General features: G+C 36.2%; 1 protein-coding gene across 3 annotated transcripts in view; it reads right to left on the reverse strand.

The window, feature by feature from the left end:
• Positions 1-157: 157 nt before the first annotated feature.
• Positions 158-17671, reverse strand: part of LOC134213232 (eukaryotic translation initiation factor 4 gamma 1-like) — a 30188-nt gene continuing 12674 nt past the window's right edge. For all 3 annotated transcript variants that reach the window (XM_062692004.1, XM_062692003.1, XM_062692002.1), the window contains 2 exons: positions 11239-13272; positions 158-3424 (listed from right to left, as the gene is read on the reverse strand). In XM_062692004.1, the coding sequence (XP_062547988.1) occupies positions 3101-3424; positions 11239-12954 (2040 nt within the window). In that variant the 5' untranslated portion in view covers positions 12955-13272 and the 3' untranslated portion in view covers positions 158-3100. The remainder of the gene's footprint in view (positions 3425-11238; positions 13273-17671) is intronic.

Consider the following 17671-nt stretch of genomic DNA (forward strand, 5'->3'; position numbering starts at 1 on the left):
TGCCTGTTTTGCGAATGTTATTGATATAGGAGCATGTTAATAATAATGGATCAGATACACTATTTTTCATTACAGTGACTTCTGCTTCGCTGAAGATGGGACTGAGAGTAGAACAGTTTTCGCCAGGTGTTCGGATAAAAAGGAAAGTCGTGATAAATTGGGTTTTTGGGATAACGGATTTTTTTGTTGCTTTTTAACTGTTTACATTTTCAACTTTGTATGCATGATTTTTAAGAGTACACAAGATTTCCCTGGTAAGTTCACCGTTATACAATAGAGGGGGTCCTTTGCCCCCTTGGACTGTCGTATATAGTATAGGTTTAAAACTAGATATTCACTTTGTTATTAATATTACTCATTTTTTGCTATGAATCGATCATTCCACAAACGACAGTGTCGCTTGCATTCAACTATAGACTAATAGTTACTGCATACTATGTTTTGAGCATTAACGCTTCATCTTTGCCGAGTGTGATTGCCTTACATGTAATATCGTTCTCTCTATATATAATGTTCCGTTTTCCCACATACTTACAACAAATGTTTCCCAAATCAATCATAATCAATTGGTATGTACCTATTTCACGAATTTGAAGACATCTTTTTTGTGTCATCGTCAGTATAGAAGCAGCATTCGTTTGATGGCTACTCCTCTTCCGCTTCCTTGATCTTTTTAGATTCCTAATTAATTGGAAGTTTGAAAGGCAATTGGAGCTTAAACTATGAACTATTTTCTTGATTTGATATATTTTTGTTGACGATATTTTAAACGTATAGTTTGACTATTATTTTTAAGTGTCACATGTTATGTAATCTCTGTTCACGCCCAATTTTGTCTTCACTTCAATTCCAAGATCCATTTATTTCTGGCCTATCTTCTCTTCGCTGGCGCAATCTGGCGGAGTATCTTATGGAATATGCAGTGAACTTTCTGCTCTCTCGCACCACGAACTGAATATTGCAAAAGGAACTTTAGTTAGTAATATTGGCTGTTTTATGTGTCGTTTTAGTGAAGCACAATAAATTACACTACCTCGAGTTCTGGTGAATGCAATGCAAACGGTTTAAATAATGTTGTCGGATAACGTTGTTGTTAGGATGACTTAACGTCACGGGGTTTACCTCACCATTATCGATGGTATTTTTGCACTAATTTATACCATAGTATGTGTATAAGAGTTTCGTAGAGTTAGAATACATTTCAACAAAGATTTTATGAAAAATACATATTAGACTGGCCTAGTATCGGGAAATAATTGTCGAGGCACTTCCCAGGATTTTTTTCGTTGGGTAAGAAAATCAAACGGATGTTGCATTAGCTCGCGCATTTGACTTGAAATTTATTTGGAGTTTGCTGCCGACGTATATAAGAAAACACCTCTCTGTTACCCTTTCTTCCAGGAAACTGGACAAAAAATTTCGATTGAGCCCAATTTCACAGAACATTTTACTATGATTGATTTATATGGAGTTGAGTTGTGCGCTTTGGAATTCCTCAATTCTTTTGAAAAACATACGCGTGTGTTCAGAGCTGTCTGCGACGTGTCATTTCGGGCGCGCTCAAACAAATGCACGCGCGCCACAACACATATCGCAGTTGCCTTTGATTACATGCACATGTTCCTTATTGCAGTAAATTGATCCAAACCGCACAACCCAATTCCAAATCAGGTCAAATCTGATTATAGCTTTATTTAATTATAATAGAAAGTTCTGTGACATTGTGCGGGCTATTGAAATCATTTTCCTGGAAGAAAGAGTATTGGAGGTGTATTTTCCTACATATATTTTGGCTGAAACTTCCAAATAAACTTCAAGTCAAATGCGCCGATTGAGCTGAAATATTCTGAGAATGATTTTCTCATCCAAATGCAAAATCCTGGAGAGTGCCCCGTAGAATGCGACAATTTTTGTTTCCTCGGCCAGTATAATATACCCAAATTGAAAGATATTTAACTCTTCCTATTTCTCTTCATGTAGTGTATTCAGTCAGACTATGGTCTTTTTGATATGATATAGAGTATCTTGATATAAAATGTCATTTACATTATGCCCAGTAAGAATTAGATGTGTACATTTTGATATCAAGATACATCTTATCACGTGTTGCAGCTTATATTACAGCCTATTATTGGGTTATTCAGACTTTGAGCTATATCGTATGATATTCACATATAAAACGCATTATGTATATTTTTTTATTTCCTGTGAGAATAAAAATTGTGAATTATGTCATCAAGTTATTCTTTATCATGTGATATAACTCGTTGTTTGAATATGTTAATAGGCTGGGAACAAATTCAGCGGTTCGTTCAACTTTCGGATGAAATTTGACAGTTTGATATTTTATTTTCGGGTCTTTCTGTAACTAGCAGTAAGATGCGTGACTACAAAGCAGTCCGGCTTTAGGTGGAAGTTCTTTTTTCTACTTCTCGTTTATATGCAGAGCATTTTTGCTGGTCTAATGCTAGGCTGTGAAACGATGAAAAAAGGCAAAATAATTTTGTCCAAAACATTCTAATTCTATATATTAAAACTCAAAAAGGCCAGCTTTTAAGTAGGTAATAAATAAACCATCAAACTGTCAAATTTTACTTACAACTTGAACGTTTTGGTAAATCGATTGCCTGTTTGCGTTCAAATTCGACGTAGTTATGTAAGTTCCAACATACTCGTGATTTTGATATCATGTGCAATTTTTGAATTAAATGTACAGAAAAATTGCGGCTGTTTTGATTATTGAAATAATTTTTCTAAAAGCTATAACCTTGAAAACAAAAGCAGAACCTGTTAACAAAAATATAATCAATTTCTATATATAAAAAATGTTGCTGCACCCTTAACACTAAGGTAATAAATTGTCGATCAGCTCAACTGAATCGCATCCTGCTCAACTGCGATAGGCGATTCGTTCCCAATCTGTCCTAAAATTTGGATGATTGATAGCTAGAATTTTCTCAGTGGACACGTGTATAGTATTTGATCATTATCCTAATTCAGTGTTCTTCGTTTCAAAACTGGATCTAACAACAATGTGCAAAAATTAGAAAATAAACGACTAAATCTGAAAATTACTGTCATTCAAACCCTGAACCTATCATCAGAAGCGACTGCTGTTTCTTCCATGGTACAGTTGTTTTTTGCCACCAACTCCGCCACCTCCGGATTTTTTGTTCCCTCCACCGTAGGCTCCGCCTCCGCCGCCACCACCTTTACTGCCACCGCCTCCTCCGGACGAATGCCCACTGCTGCTACCAGCACCGAGACCACCCGAACCAAAAAAGCTCGGCGGGCCACTTGCTGGCGAACTCTGCTGTTGCTGCTGCTGCTGTTGGTCGTCATTTAGTGTGGCGAATGCATTGTTCTTACCCCATCCTTGGAACATCGAGGCCGAACCCAGACGGGTTACCTCAGGAGATTTTTGCTGAAAAATTTTTGTCAATGGAATTATATGTTTCTATTTGAAAGCTCTGTTTGGGAAGCCTCCCTGTGTATGACCGAAGCATCTTTTACAAGCGTATTTGGATCAATCGACTTTTAAAGTGTTGTGGGTTGTACCGTGACTAACTTATTTTTAAACATGAAAAATCACGTAAATAAAGGTAAAAAAATGTTGTGCGTTGTACACTATTAATCCTTTGAAACCCAAACCTTTGATTTTGCTCAAAATCACTATTTTTCTTTCCAAAATCAATCTACTTATTTTAATCAATTATTTCGCGGTATCATCAATTTCATGTTTAGAATCTTGTTTTCACATTTTTTACCCTTCTCGTACAACAAATTTGTACCGAAAGGCTATCCAGTTTTCCGAGAGCAGTATAGGCCTCCAGCTTGCCTCCGGGTTAGTCTCTGATTTGACGTTTATAGAGGTCAAATGCACCCTGTGCTGATGAAGTGAATTCAAGCCTTCTTATATACCACATTGATCGCGGAAAACTGGATACGATTACTCTGCCGCTAACCGCAAGTCGAGCACATCTGTATATGGGCGTCCATATACAGATGTGCTCGACTTGCGGTTAGCGGCAGTACTCCTTTTGATAAAAGGAGACCCATAGTGTTATATACCAATCAACTCAGCTAGACACAATTTTTGGAACTTAGCATTGCCTGATTTACTCGCAAAAAGTTGCATCCGACAGGGAATGCGGTCTCATTGTCTGCAATTGCAAATTGGCCCGATCGGACCTTGTATTTCAAACTTCGGAAAAAAATCATTGTTTTTCTCTTGGAAAAAAAAATCCATAATCAAAAAACAATTTTCTAAGAATGGAGGCAATGGGTATTAATTAATGCAAAACATGCAAAATGATTGAAAACATGTGACCTATTCCGCTAAAGTTCTCATCCATTAATTGTTCAGCACGCACGCGGCCCTCTGGAATTCTCATGCAGACTCGTTTATGCTGTGTGCTTTGAGGGATGTTTTGCCTTTCTCATACAACCGAAAGGCTATTCATTCTAAAATCGAACTATTTATAGAAGGCCCTGAGACATATGATGTTACATACAAATCGACTAAGCTTGTCGCACTGCACAACCCAACTAAGATTTAATGTCAATGTAAATGTTATTTCAACTCGTCTATATGGCTTCATATATGTGTGCTATACATATGATCAAGAACTTCTATTCAATGCTTTTACCAGCAAATCTGGCGAATCTATTCAGCTGTTTTTGACGTGCCTGCACAACTACTTTACAGCATGTTACACAATTTTTTCTCAATCTTTACTAAACCATTTAGTAATATAATTCGCTTCAATGGCGCTTATTCAGATTTTTTGAATCTGTTAAATAAGTTTTATACAGCCACTGAATTCAATTTGATTAAATATTATTTGAGAGGAGAGTAAATTTCGGAGTTTATTTATTGTTTTTTTTTGTGAAAACTCAAATATCAATTTTGTTGCTACCTAGATTCGAACTCCTGATCTCCTGATTCAATGGCCGCTGCTCTGTCATCACCGTCACTTTGACATATGTAAATAGCAAAGAAAATTATGGATGTGCTTCTTCGCATACCCTATAGGTTGTTTTACTAACGCTATTTTCAGATTCATGCTGTATAAACGTTAGAAAGAGGCCTACATGCTGCTTTCAGCACATAAGCTTAAAAATTATGATTTCAGCATTATTTCAACCATTATTCAAACATCTGTCAGCATGTTCTGTGGGCTAACTTCAATCGCTGAAATTGTTTTTAGGCAACATTTTCTCGATCTGTATAGATGCTACTCTGCTGCTAATCGTTTAACAGTAGCCGTCAACAGCAATATCGCTTCTAAATGGCTTGTTTTCTTACACTATCTGCTAGTATTAATGACAGCGCTTTGTCAGTTGCTATAAGAGCAGGTGAAAACCTTTATAGCTGCATTACAGAAATCGATAGCTCATATACAGCTCCGGCAACAAAAATCAAATGTAAACATTGTGTGATAAGCTATTAAAAGAAGCAGTATAAGGTTTACTTAAACGTTGTGTAATCTTCAAAGGTACAGAAGTTGCCTAAAAGCTTCGTTAGTTCATTTATAGCGCCATTACGCTATATTGTTAGTGCTATAACAACAGCGAAAACGTTTTCATTGTGAATGCTACTCACCGTAATATGGGAAGTTACTAACAAGCAACTCAATTACATACATGAGCTCTTAACCGATAAGCTTTGTTGCTAATTCAGACAGAGCTGTTTTATGACTATATGAAAGCTGCATAAACGATAAAAGATGAAATATATTTGGCACAAACTGACTAGCTGATAGATATTTGGGTAATAGTCGAGTTGAAGTTTAAGGGATTATTCGCGGAGGCTTTTCTTTTATTCAGCATTGGTTGCTTTTATTCAAATATTATACAGCCAAAGGCTAGAAGTTGAAGCTTTTAGCACCAAAATTGTTAGTTGGGAAATGTCTGTCTGTTCGTGTGTGCGCGCGCGAAAACCGAAAAATATTGCCCAGGTTTTCTCATAGTAATCGTTTTTTTTTTCGCATCGGTTGCATTCGACGGGACAAACACTCTAGATCACCACTATTGAAAATAATCACTATCGGTCATTGCGTTAGAAAGTTATGAAGAAAATGATTTATCGAACCATATACGATTGGTTGATTTATACGCTTTGAAGCGTTTACAAAAGCCGTAAGGTAGCCAATTATTTTAAATATGTGTTGTTGCACAAAAATTCAACAGCGCGCATGTTCGAGTATTCATTATTGCTGATTTTTCATCATATAAGAAAGTATGAAACTATGAAAATATTAGAATTTTCAAAGTTTTGAAACTTATTTTTGAAGAAAATTATTATGTCATAAGACGAGTTTAGTACTATTACATTTAATTCCACCTCTTCTTATGAGATAATTATAATGATAAATTAAGTAATGACAGGTTATTTTTAAATTTAAGTGTAGTGAAGCATTCGGCAATCTCGTATCTGTCACGATGATTTAAATTGCGTTTTGTTCTAAGTGAGACGTCCGTTTCTCTGCGGAAATACTTTAGAGTGTATACAGTCAAACCTCCATGAGTCGATGTTCTATGACTTGATCTCAACTCATAGAAGCAAATTTTGCAATATTAAAAATTATTTTCTGGGTTACTGTGATGGTCCCTTTAAACAGCTTTCCAAAGATTTGCTATTCCTTTTCTCGATATTTCCATGAGTCGATGGTCCCTTCAAAATCGAAGTTTGAAGTTTGACTTTTGTATTAAATTAATTCCTTTTTATAAAGAAAAATACTTAACTACACATTTAATGTAAAAATAAATGATTTTAAAATTTACAAAAACTAAAACTCAAAAACCCAGATCAATCTACTTGGTGATTCTTAAAAATGAATAAAAAAAAACACTTGAAGGAGGTCGAAGTAGCACTTTAGGGAGATAGATTCCACTATTCTCATCATTTCATTAAGACGAGCTCCTGAAAAAAAAAACAATATTTTGTGAATAGTTATTCACACGAAAAGTTATTGGAACGCAATGACCGATTAGGCTAATTTTTAACGGGAAACAACATTCCGCGTCGATTGCAATCGGTTGCGAGTAAATCGGATAATGCTAAATACCAAAAAGTGTGACATTTTAATACACACACACATACAGACATCACCTTTTCACCTCGACGAGTTGAGTCGATTGGTATATAACACTATGTTGCCCATAAATTCGTCCCATGTTTGCTTGTTTTCTTATCTACATGAGACTGTTATGCACTCATGTGCAGTATGAGTCTTCATTCTTCTATCAAAAGTTTGATTTTGGAGTGATCCTATAGTCTTTACGTATACTTAGTATACAGGAGAGGCAAAAACCTTGAGGTAATACGGTAAAAAACCAATTACAATTTTTTTGGCCGATATAAATATTTTTTTTTATAATTTTATGTCACCAAAGCAACCTACCCCCTCCCCCTCCCAGTATCCAAAAAAAGGAAAAACATATTTGTAAACAATTTGTGATTTTATAGTCACCCGTCACCCCGCCTCTCACATTAAAAAAATATCAATTTTAAATTTGAACATTATAAATGACCTATTTTTTATTATTTATTGCCACAGATTTGTTATCAACAGAAATACAAATTAAAATACAATCATGAACATCTAGGGGAAAGTGGCCAGTGGCCACACTAAGCGGTAACCAGAAGTGAATTCTGAATAGAACATGAGTCAATAGCATGCCTTGGTGTTTTTAGTTTCGAACTCTGAACACAGTTCAGTGTGCACAGCGTTGGCAGGTTTGACAAAACGCCTAAAATTTGCTAGGGTTAAATAAACCTGCATAGCGTTGACAGGTTTGACAAAACGCCTCAAATTCGCTAGACTTTGATAAACCCATCATCAACAAAACGCTGCGTAAGCATTCTCACGAATGAGTGGAACCGTAAATAAAGCTGAGGCCCAAACAAACAGAGTGAGGAAGAGCTAAGAAAAAACACATGCGACGCTTTGTATGTGACGAAAATAGTAGAGACTGTTTCGAGTGCAAGCCTGTAATTTATCATCTGGTGCAGCAGAACTACAATTTTTAAGAGGCTTGCTCTAGCGCAGCAACTGGAGTAAATTTCGGTCGTTAAGGGGTTCATTACTAGCATTGTCTCCCTATTTGCTCCTAAAAACCTGTGACTCTTGCTCATTTTCCACTCGGCGAGGAGTTTATGGCAAGCCTGTGTGTTGGCACGCAAGCAAAAAACCTGGTAATCAAGGTTCCCTAGATTTTAAAATATGCTAAAACATCCGAGCATGCCTGATTTCAATCCGTTAGATACCCACGTGTTTCTTTTCTGAACAAAAAATGTGTAGCATGCCGTCGCTTAGGTAAGTGCTCTTGAACAGTGAGCTGTGTTCAGAATTTTGTGAACACGAACAAGCGTTCTCGTGTTCAAAATGCATCTCTGGCGGAAACCTTGGAAATCAGTAAAACTCTGAAACACCTTTATAATGCCTTATCTTTGATACAGTCGCCACTCCACATCTCGACATTAAAGGAACCATCGATATAAGGAGTGATCGACAAAAAGATGAAATTTTCAAAGAGTATTAGATTGAAAAAAGCTCGTTGCTATGCTGCAATCGAAAGAGAATTAAACAAAGAGAGTCTCTTTTTTGGACATACGTTTTAAAAAAATCAGGTTATTATATGTTATTTCTTATTTTCAATGCGTTTGTTATTACCCAAAGATGGTCTAGTAACCTATATATTAGAATATATCGACATAGGGAAAGTGAATCCTAAACAAAATAGGACCAGAACACATTGAGAAAGGGAATTTATCGATATGTAGAAAGCAAAAATTTATGTAAATTGTGGGGACCGAGAAAACCCTTCCCCTCGGATATGTTACCTTGCCGCGGTGGGTCGGCTTACGCCATTAGCACTGAGATGGCTACCAAAGACATATCCTGTCGTGGTGGTATCACATGTTGACTATTTTTGTTTGGTGCCGCGTTACGTATCTGGCATTGACGCACTAATTTACGGCATTTGCATGTGATCCAACGGACATCGTGTCTTGGAGCCTTGAATGGTAGTGCAGTCAGGCAGAGGCCTTTTCATCAGTGATAATGATGTGAGTTCTCTTCTTTTCGGCAATACTTTTCTGATGCGTTCCCTGTGACGCTGAGTCGTAGCCACGCTTACATTTAGCTAGCTAGGTATTTATTGAAAAACAAAGTATTCAAGATATTCGTAGGGAATCGACTGCTGGATTCACTGAGTAGAAGTTTTTTTTTCAAAACTAGGAACGTGGTGCCAGTTTTATTTTGTTATGCCTCACTTCGAAGAGCAATAATAAAAAATACCACACATTATAATGATGGTATATGAACAATCTTATAACGGCTTCATTCTCGATAATTTTTACAAACAGATAGGCAATAGGCGTGATGAAGCTTTAGCTTGCCACCGAAAAGTGAATCCTATACCTGACCTTGATTAGAACTTAATAGATAATCACCGTAATTAATCAACGATAAAGCTACTTGTTAGAATAGTTTAAAGCTATAGGCAACCTTGACAAAAAAATATAATGAAACAAACTAAGTTCTTTAGCAGTTCCACTTTTGCATTATACAACTTACATTGAGTTTGTAGTGTCGACACAGCTTAAAAACATTGACGAAACAATGACTTAGGTAAACAAAGTGATTTGACGAACGCATAACCTACACTCAGAGCAAACAAAGTCAATTAATTTTCATTCTGCATAAATAAAAGTTAAAAATAGAACACTATTTCGCCATTTTTTTTTTTATTATTTTCAATGTGGTCACAAAAAGCTAACACATTAAATAACTTATAATTGTACTATATGACTAAGTGGCCTTCAAACCACATCAGATGCTTCTAAGGCAAAAAAGAAGACATTGCATTTTAAACATTGCTTTTAATAACTAGAAAAACGTTGTACTAGAAATCTTGAAATTATCATTTTAGCCTTTGATCATTGACTAGTTTGCATTCAATTACATTTTGCATTAGTGTCGAGTCGATTCCAAATCCGAACCTCACTTCTCCCATCCTTATCCTACCCCATGGCGTTGAAGTGGTCTGCACGGACTCTTCTGCCATTACCCTCTCTATTATCGGCTTTGGATTGACTTGCGCTCTCATTGCCCCACCAAACGCTGCAAAATGAAAATGAAAATGAAAACTTGTGGGGACCGAGAAAACCATCCAGATAGAGGAGAGATATCGAGACAAAGAACATTGAGATGTAGAGAGTCGACTTTATAAAAGTTCAATAAAATTGATTTTTGAAGTTTAGTATTCTATAAACTGGTTTTAAAAAGGTGTTTTCATGATGCTTATACAGTAATGTCCCAATTTTATCACCCCCTGGTGAATTTTGATAAAATAGGTAATGTTTATGCCTTGGAAAGGCAAAATACGTGAACGGTACCCGTAATTTTTTGTCGAAAAGGCTTAACCCTCTCTTTCCCACTCTTTCCCTCTCTTTCAAAGATTTCAATAGGAAGGAATCATCTATGGAAAAAATGCTAGAACAAAAGTTATTTGGCATAGCTAAAATTAGTGGAAAACGAAAAAAAAGTTTTTGATTGTAAATCAATAGTTACTTGATTGTTTTCAATAGTTTCACTATTTTTACTTAAAATTGATTATATTTGCAGTCTAATGAAACCATAAAGTTGTGCCAAATACTGCTCTTTGTTGTTGAAATAATTCGATGAATGTTGGAAGGTGCAAAATTTGATGGAGCTCTACAGCTACCATGGGAAGGAAAGGGTTAAAAATGCTTGACAAATACTCAGGAACGATTTAGAATACACCACAGGCGGTGAAAGTTATTTCATGTAGATCATTGTTGTTTGCTGTATTATTTACAAAAATGAACGACTAAAATTCTCAAATTTTTTTTGGGTTGACGAACGTGAATAAAATCGAAAACGTGATAAAATTGGGGGTACACAAAATCACGGTTTATCAAGACAATACTGCATTTACTATGTGGAAGATTATAATTTGAAAAATGTTTCGAAGGTAAGCACTTTTTTCTTCGATGGGACTCGAACCCACGACCCTCAGTACGCCAAACTGGTACATTAAACCAACAAAAGAACATTGTAAATTAATGTCCATGTCGGGTGGTCCAATACCCGGAAAATAGGCAATTAACTTTGATTGAACTGATATTGATATTGTACAATCCTAGCAATAGATTTCAATTTGAATGTCATTTTCAAAATATAAATTATTTACTAGATGCACACTTACCGTCAGGTTGAGCTTCTTCGGATCGAACATCGGCAACTGTTGACGGGAAGTGTTTTTCGACATTGGCTGCACGAACCCATCGTCGTCAACGAAGCGCTGCTTGTTCTTGGATGCACTGCCACCATCACCGCGATATCGGTCGCCATCCTGGCGGTTTTGACCACCGCCGCCCCCGCCACCGCGGCCGCCACTTCCCGATAGGACAAAGTTCAAAATACGGTTTTTGTTTTCCTCAGTTTCCACCTCTTTTTGAATTTCGTCCATGGTTTTTGGAGCGGCCTGAGCCCGGCGCGGCTGCCAGTTGTTTTTCCGCAAATCGACAAGATCTAGAATCATGAAGCGAATACGGTTGCTCACTTGTAAAGTGGTCTTTCTGTCAGCTATTTCCTGTAGGCGTTCGAAACAGTATTGCAGTCCTTGGGAGTCTTGTACCGGGTCCTTCTCCATTCGACCACCTATCGTGGTCAACAGCTTGCAGAGGCACTCCAGGGATTCTTCGTCCAACATTTCCTCACTCAGTAGGATGTTGATGCATGTGTACATAATTTTGCATGTAAGTTGTTCGTGCTTGAAGAGCTCTCCGATGAATCGAATGGTACCCATGGCTCGCCTTCTGATCTTGGCATCCTTCTCTTCCAGTTCGTATTGCAGTTCATTGAGCTCATCCGATTTGTCCTCGTCTTCGGCAGCTTTCTTTTTAGATTCCTCCAGCTCGCTCGTATTCTGCTCCTTATCTGTGTGATGTTTTACGAATTCTTTCTGACACTGAGTAATCAATTTTCGCTTGAAGTTCGGTTGTTTATTATCGCTGGTTTCGATTTTGATTATGGTTCCCAACTCCTTACACATTTGGGCATACGTGTCCGTGAAGTTGGGTTCCATGATGGCCTTCTCGAACAGAATCTTGATGCATCCGTCTAACCGTTCTTCAGTGTCGATTTCGTACTGCTTGACTTGTTCAACCAAAACGTTGAAATTATCCGGCGTTAGTTTGTTCAGAACACTACGGAATTTTTTGAAGAGTTCTTGAGTTTTCTTTGTATCTTCGTCTAAATCTTCCTGCTTCTGCAAGAACCGTGGTCTCCACGCGTTAGCCGATTCACGCAATTTTACCTCTTCGGTGATATTCAAATTGACCTTAATGATTCCACTGTCCACATCATCTGCTCCGCCGGATCTCATCTCTTTGGCCGATAACCGACCTTGATATGGCGCTCTTTTCATTGGGCCTGGCCGACTATTCATCATGCCACCTCCGACATCCATGCCTCTCATGAATGTTGGTAACAGTGAGTTATCCTGGCTTCCAAAATTCCTACTCGCAGACATCATTGGATTATGTGACGACTTCAAAATAGACCTACAAACATCCGGTATCGTTGATGGTTTCTCTCTACTGATCGTGGTGTCTTTTAATGAAAGCAGCTGATCCAAAGAATATTTCTTACGAACTCCAGTGTCCTCCCCTAGCAGTTTCTCAGAAGTTCGTCGAATACGCTTTCCTATCGATGCATGACTATTGTCGACGTTGTTGTTGATGGTGCTGGATACAAGATTATTATTATCTTCGTGTTCTTCGCTGCTATTGTTATGCGTATCGTGAGCTGCTGTGCCGTTGATGCTTAGCTTCGCTACCGTCGCGACCAGATTATTATTATCTTCCTCCGGTTGCTGGTGCTGCTGATCAGCAACCACTGGTTCGGACGTATCGGCCATTCTTATGCCTAAAACGTGTGCTTTTGGCGATTTTTGCCACTAATTTATGTCTTGATTTTTATCGTTATGTCTCACAATCAATTTTAACTAGAATGGGTTTCTTGATGTTATTCGCACTGAAATTTTTCATATAAATTAAACTAAAAAATAATAAAATTCGTTCTCCTCTGTCTTAATAATTTCACTTGGAAGGACAATTGTTTTTACTTCTAGTACATCATAAATTGATCCACTCCGTAATTTTATGATCAATTTCAATAGTGGAGTGTTAGTAGTGTTCCTTTTTGTGGCAGTAACAGTTTGCATAAGTGGCAGGTCCTGTAAATAAAAGAAGAAGAAAAATACAATATTAATGGAACATCTAATTGTAAAGTTGATTGAATCATTGATTGGTAAGCTTTTTCTTTGTGAACAAATCTTATTATCACAAATAAAGAATTTCTTAAATGCTTAAAACACTACCTTTATCAGGGTGTCTACTCATCTGTAACCCGGTGTTGAACTTAATCTAGAATTAAAAAAACACCTAAATAAAGATTAAAAAAAAAAAAAAAATACTCATCTGTAAAAACAAAATTCCCTGATTTTTCCAGGTATTTTACATAAATTTCCAGGTAAAATCGAACGTGTCATATATAGAATTTAGCAGCAAAATAATCAACTCAAAATAGTAAAATTGCGAAAAAAAAATTTTTCAAAATTTTTTTTGGTAGCCTCACATAAACAATGTTGTAAATTACTTAAGAAATTCCTCCAGGAATTCCTTCGCAAGTTCACCTAGAAATTGGTTCAACCATTCAATCAAAATTCCTTCAGGAATCACATAGGAAATTTCTCCAGGTATTCTTTTGAAAATTTCGCCATCGGAAAACCCTTCGGATCGGATTTTAAGAATTGCTTCAGTACTTCCTCCAAGATTTAATTTGAAAATTTCTTTGCTAAAACTTTAGAAAACATCTCAAAGAGTTGTTCTGGAAATTCCTTTAGAGATGCATTTGGCGATTCCTTTATGATTTTTTTTTGAAATTCCTTAAGGTGTTTGTTCGAAAATGTCTTGTGAAAATCCCTCAGAAATACCTTTATAAAATACTTTGCAGATTTCTTCAGATATTCTTCTAATTTTTTTTGAATTTCTTTAGAATTTTGATTAGGATTTTTTTCGGAAATTTTTTTGAATTTTATTTCAGCTTTTTTTTAAAGAAACTTAAGAAAACTTCTTAAAGAAATGTTCCGGAAATATGTTTGGGAATTCTTCAGGAAATCCTTCAGAACTTCTTACTAAAACTCCTTCAGGAAATGTGCTGATGCAAAAATATGAAATTGCTGGTTCCATGACGTTAGGCATAATACCTTCTTTATGTCGTCGGCTGTTTTTGGGGCATTTTATGCTTAACATCCTTATACCTGTTCGCGTGACCAACATCTAGTTTGTTCTAGTTTGTGACCAACATATGTATGATAGTTGGCTTGGACCTAGCAGCCAAGGTACCGGTACTGTAGGTGTCAAACGGCCAAGTTATAGCCTATTCAGATTACGCCATTTATGATCATAAATATCATGATAAACAACAACCTGATCAGTTCAATCAAAGTTAATTGCCTATATTCCGGAGATTAAACCACCCGACTTGGACATTAATTTACAATGTTGTGAGAACTCATATGTGAATATGTACTTTATGTGGAAAACATTGGTTTGAAAAATGTATTCGATGTAACCAATTTCCATTCGATGGGACTCGAACCCACGACCCTCAGTACGCTAGGCTGGTGCTTTAATCAACTAAGCTACGAAGGACCTCCGTCGGCCTTCGCAACCTAGCGGCTACTGAATGAGCTTGAACCTGATGCCATCCCCATACATTCAATTTTCTTTCTCAGCTTTAACACGACGTAATAATCTCATCGTACCTAATCTGAATAGGCCAGAGTTTCCCAAACTTTTGGATATGCGACCCACCTAGCAGAATCCCATATTGCTTGCGACCCACCAAGTACCAAATGCATTGATTTTGTGAAATTAGATAAAAATGAGTTCGCGTTAGATTACACAAATTATAATAAATTGCTTTATATCGTATTTGTCAAAAATTCGTTATTTTTTTGGATTGGATGTGGATTTGGATGGAATTTGAATTGAATTTGGGTTGGATTTGGATTGGATTTGAAATTTATTCAGATTGGATTTCGATTTGATTAGGATTGAATTTATATTGGATTTGAATTAGATTTGGATTGGATTTGAATTAGATTTGGATTGGATTTTGAATAGATTTTGATTTGATTTAGATCGGATTCGAATTGGATTAGGATTGGTTTTGGATTGGGTTCGGGGCTTACATTTGGATTATATAGGACTTCTTTCTACTTACCCAAATATCGTATAACAAAAAACTAATTAAAACTTGATTCGAATGTTAACTACTAGAGCTTTGTAACATTTACTTTGAACATACCACATTTTGGCCCAATGACACCACCGTTGACGGTAACAAAATTATGAATTAAGATTTGTCTTTCGCGACCCACCACTGAACAGCCCACGACCCTCCTGGGGGTCGCGACCCACAGTTTGGGAACTTTTAGAATAGGCTATTAAGCTTATTGAAGCATATTTTGGAAGAATAATTTCAATGGTTACAGCGCCACTAGCGTTCTATTACTGCTTTACTGTAAAAACCTTCGGAGAATGCTTCGGATATTCTTTTGAAATTCCTTGGTATTTTTTAGGAACTCATTCAGAAGAATCTTGAGGAAAGCTTTAGAAAACACCTGGAGGAGTTTTCCGGATATTTTGCTTTAAAGAATGCTTTGGAAATTCTTCGAGAATAACTTTAGAAACTCCTTTGAAAAATCCATTCGGGATTCCTGCGGCTATTCTTTAACGAATTTCTTCAGCAAAAACCCTTTACAAATCACTTTACACTTTTCTTTTTTTTTTGAAAATCCCTTCAGGTTCCCTTTCGGGAATTTCTTAAAGAAACCATACGAAAAATACTCCGGAAATTCGTTTTGAAATTCCTCCGGGAATTCTTTTCGGTTTTTATCTTGGAAATTCGTCCAGAAATAATTGAAAAAGTTGCTAATCATTCTTATAGACACTCTTTTAGTGATCTCTTTGAAAAATACCTTGGAAAACTGATCCAGAAATTCCTTCGAAAGTTCCTCCAGGAATTGCTTTGAAAAATCCTAACTAATTTAGTATTTTTTAATATATTCATAAAAAATTTCCGAGGGAATACTCAGAAGAATTTACAAAGTAATCCCTAATTGATTTCCCGAATAAATTCCTAGATTTCACCAAGAATAATACCGGAAATTCTCCAGAATTTTTTTTAGGCTTGCTATGATCGGGGTGGGTTGGGTTTTTGAAAGTTGACATTATGTCGGAAGAACCAGTCTACTTTGCCCAAATGAACACCGGACTGTGGGAATCAGCTAACATAATCCTCTTGAAAACTTTCAGGAATGTGGTTTGGTCAGTCAAGTAGTCACATAGAACAAAGTCTAGTCAAAATTTGAATATGTCAGTATTGTTTGTATGTACGTTAGGCGTTGATTATTTATTGAGTCATTTCTATAATTGTGAGTTGTATAGTTAATGTAAAACACAACTTGTCTTCTATATTTTAGATCTGTTATTGCCACTGTGTTGTTGTCGGTTGTCTGTTAAGTTCCAACATAAAGGTCTTATTAGTGTTTAGTCATTGTTAGATACAGTATGTATATTTGTTTGTTTATTTGTTTATATGATACATCAACAGGCTGTATTGGCCCCAATGATGCTTACTCATAATTAATTACAAAATGCGAAATTACATCATATGGTCAAGTATCATTATCAACTAATCCTAAAAAAAGAACTGAATCTTTGGCGAATTAGTAATTAGTAGTATGTATAAAACTATAAAAGAATTGTTAAGTATTGCCTTACACATCCTATGTCCTTCCTATATCTATCAATAGAGTTTCTTACCCTATTCCCGGCCTAACATGCATACTAGACCTCTTCAAGTTTTCAAAAAATATCAAAAATTCAACCGGCCAGCCCAGAATCACAATTCTTATGCTAAAATAAGTCTCCTGTCAAATTTTCAGCTAATTCGGATAAAATTTCGAGGTGGCTCAAGTTGATTTAGTGTTTTTGGGCTTTTTTTTAGTTTTGGAAAAAATCTAACAAGAGATATAAACGTCGAAAACTATCGCAACAACCTCTATACGGAAGCTTTTGGTGTGCTCTACAAGTCTTGTGAACATTGCGATTCGTTCCGTTCACGTTTTGTCCATGTTAAAGCGATTTTCAAGCTTTTAAGTGCATAAAAATACTGTTTCCCCCAAACGTCGTTGTTCTACAAAATTCTTGAATTTATGACAAATGATTGCTTATTTATTATATTATTATTCCTCTTTTTTCCCTGCAAATTTGAGTAATATTATTGCCAATGTGCGATTTACCGTTAAATTCTTAAAAATCAGAAGCTGAACATTTGTCGTAAATTTGCACGTTAGGTTTTCTTCAAACAAGTTGTTCGAACAAAACATAAATCAAATCATATGATATTTGATGCTTACAACAAACGACTTCCAAATTTTGTTAATTTCACCACATGTCTGCATGCTTTTAACATCGAGTGCATCGTAGTAACAAGTGAAATCGAAGCTTCTTTGTTCGAACAACTTGTTTGAAGAAATTTCAGCGTGCAAATTTATGACAAAT

Source organism: Armigeres subalbatus, chromosome 2, assembly GCF_024139115.2.
Source record: "Armigeres subalbatus isolate Guangzhou_Male chromosome 2, GZ_Asu_2, whole genome shotgun sequence".
Classification (NCBI taxonomy): domain Eukaryota; kingdom Metazoa; phylum Arthropoda; class Insecta; order Diptera; family Culicidae; genus Armigeres; species Armigeres subalbatus.